Below are 1,276 nucleotides of genomic sequence, written 5' to 3' on the forward strand. Positions count from 1 at the left end.
CCCAGATTTATAATGTGAGATTTTTTTAGGTGCAGTTGCCACATTAAATTATTATAGAGCAAGTTTTCAAATTTAGACAACTTTGCACATGTTCTGTATGATTGATATAAACTTTAAAAAATCAAGACTGAGAACATATTACTGGAAAGTTAGTTTGGACATCTGTTCCTAAGTGACTTAAAAGGAACTTCCAGACCACAGATTAAGCAACCACACAACTACCATTTCTGGTCTGGGATCTGCAGGTGCATATTTCAGCTGGAGTTCTGCAGCAGGGAAGCTCTCTTTTATTAAACTCTGGGGTTTTTGTTTAGCTATTCCCATTACTTCAAGCACTGTGAGCTCCCAGAGAGCACAGAAATACTCTGCAGAATCTTCCAGTTGTAAGTCTGAAATGGTGAGGCTGATGGATTTACGAGCTTTCTGAAAATTTACAGAGTAGCGGCCATTCCTTGCATTCTGGCCAGAAGAATACTGACTAATAAGGTAAATCATCTCTCCATTGGGAAGCAGCTTGTACCAAAACATGTAGTAATAGCTCCAGGCTGTTGCATACCGACAGTTCAGGGTGACTGACTGTCCCAGTTGACTGGATGTGTTTGGCTGGTCTTGAATAACATTCTGTGCCACACCAGATCCTGTGGGGAAAAAAACAGGAAACACAGCTTAAGTAATGAACAAAATAATGTAAGAATTAGACTAATTTGGGACCCAAAGAAAACCCAAATTGAAATCATAATAAGTATGCTTTTCCCCAACCCTCCTTTCCTCCCCAAGTGCCTGTGAAGCACCACACGCCTGGGTGCAGTCCTTTCACCCTGAACACATGAACCCATGTTTGGAAGCATCCCTACCAGAGAAGGTGAAGGCCAGGAGCACCCACAGCAGGCTGGAGAGCGGCATGAGGCGTGGATTTCCCTGCACAAATGTGCTTAGTTTCTGCCTCAAGCTGAGAGTTCAGTGTCTTTGAGTACCTGGCAGCACATATACATACTACCCAGTACCTGTGTGACTCCCCACAACAGGAAGTGGGGTTTTTCATGTTCATAGCCCACGTGGTCTGTGCACATATGGGGAAAAAGTCTGGCTCACCACAAACTTTATTTTGTCTACTTGTCTCTTCCTGGTAATTGAGTTAGGCAGATCCTGAAAAGGAGTATGGAAAGAAAATCAGTATTAAAGGTATGAGCTGAGGGGAACTGAATTTTAAACAAGTTGAAAAAAATTGATAATCATTCAGTAAAATAATTTTACCAGTTCATTTAAGATAGAATTT

General features: G+C 41.5%; 1 gene segment (V, D, J or C); it reads right to left on the bottom strand.

Annotated features, from left to right (window-relative positions):
- Positions 1-1,058, bottom strand: LOC133255337 (T cell receptor delta variable 1-like). The segment is given in 2 exon segments: positions 1-638; positions 855-1,058. Coding segments are annotated over 2 exon segments (510 nt in total).
- Between the last annotated feature and the right edge of the window lie 218 nt (positions 1,059-1,276).

The sequence above is a fragment of the Bos javanicus genome, chromosome 10 (genome assembly GCF_032452875.1).
Source record: "Bos javanicus breed banteng chromosome 10, ARS-OSU_banteng_1.0, whole genome shotgun sequence".
NCBI classification, from domain to species: Eukaryota; Metazoa; Chordata; class Mammalia; order Artiodactyla; family Bovidae; genus Bos; species Bos javanicus.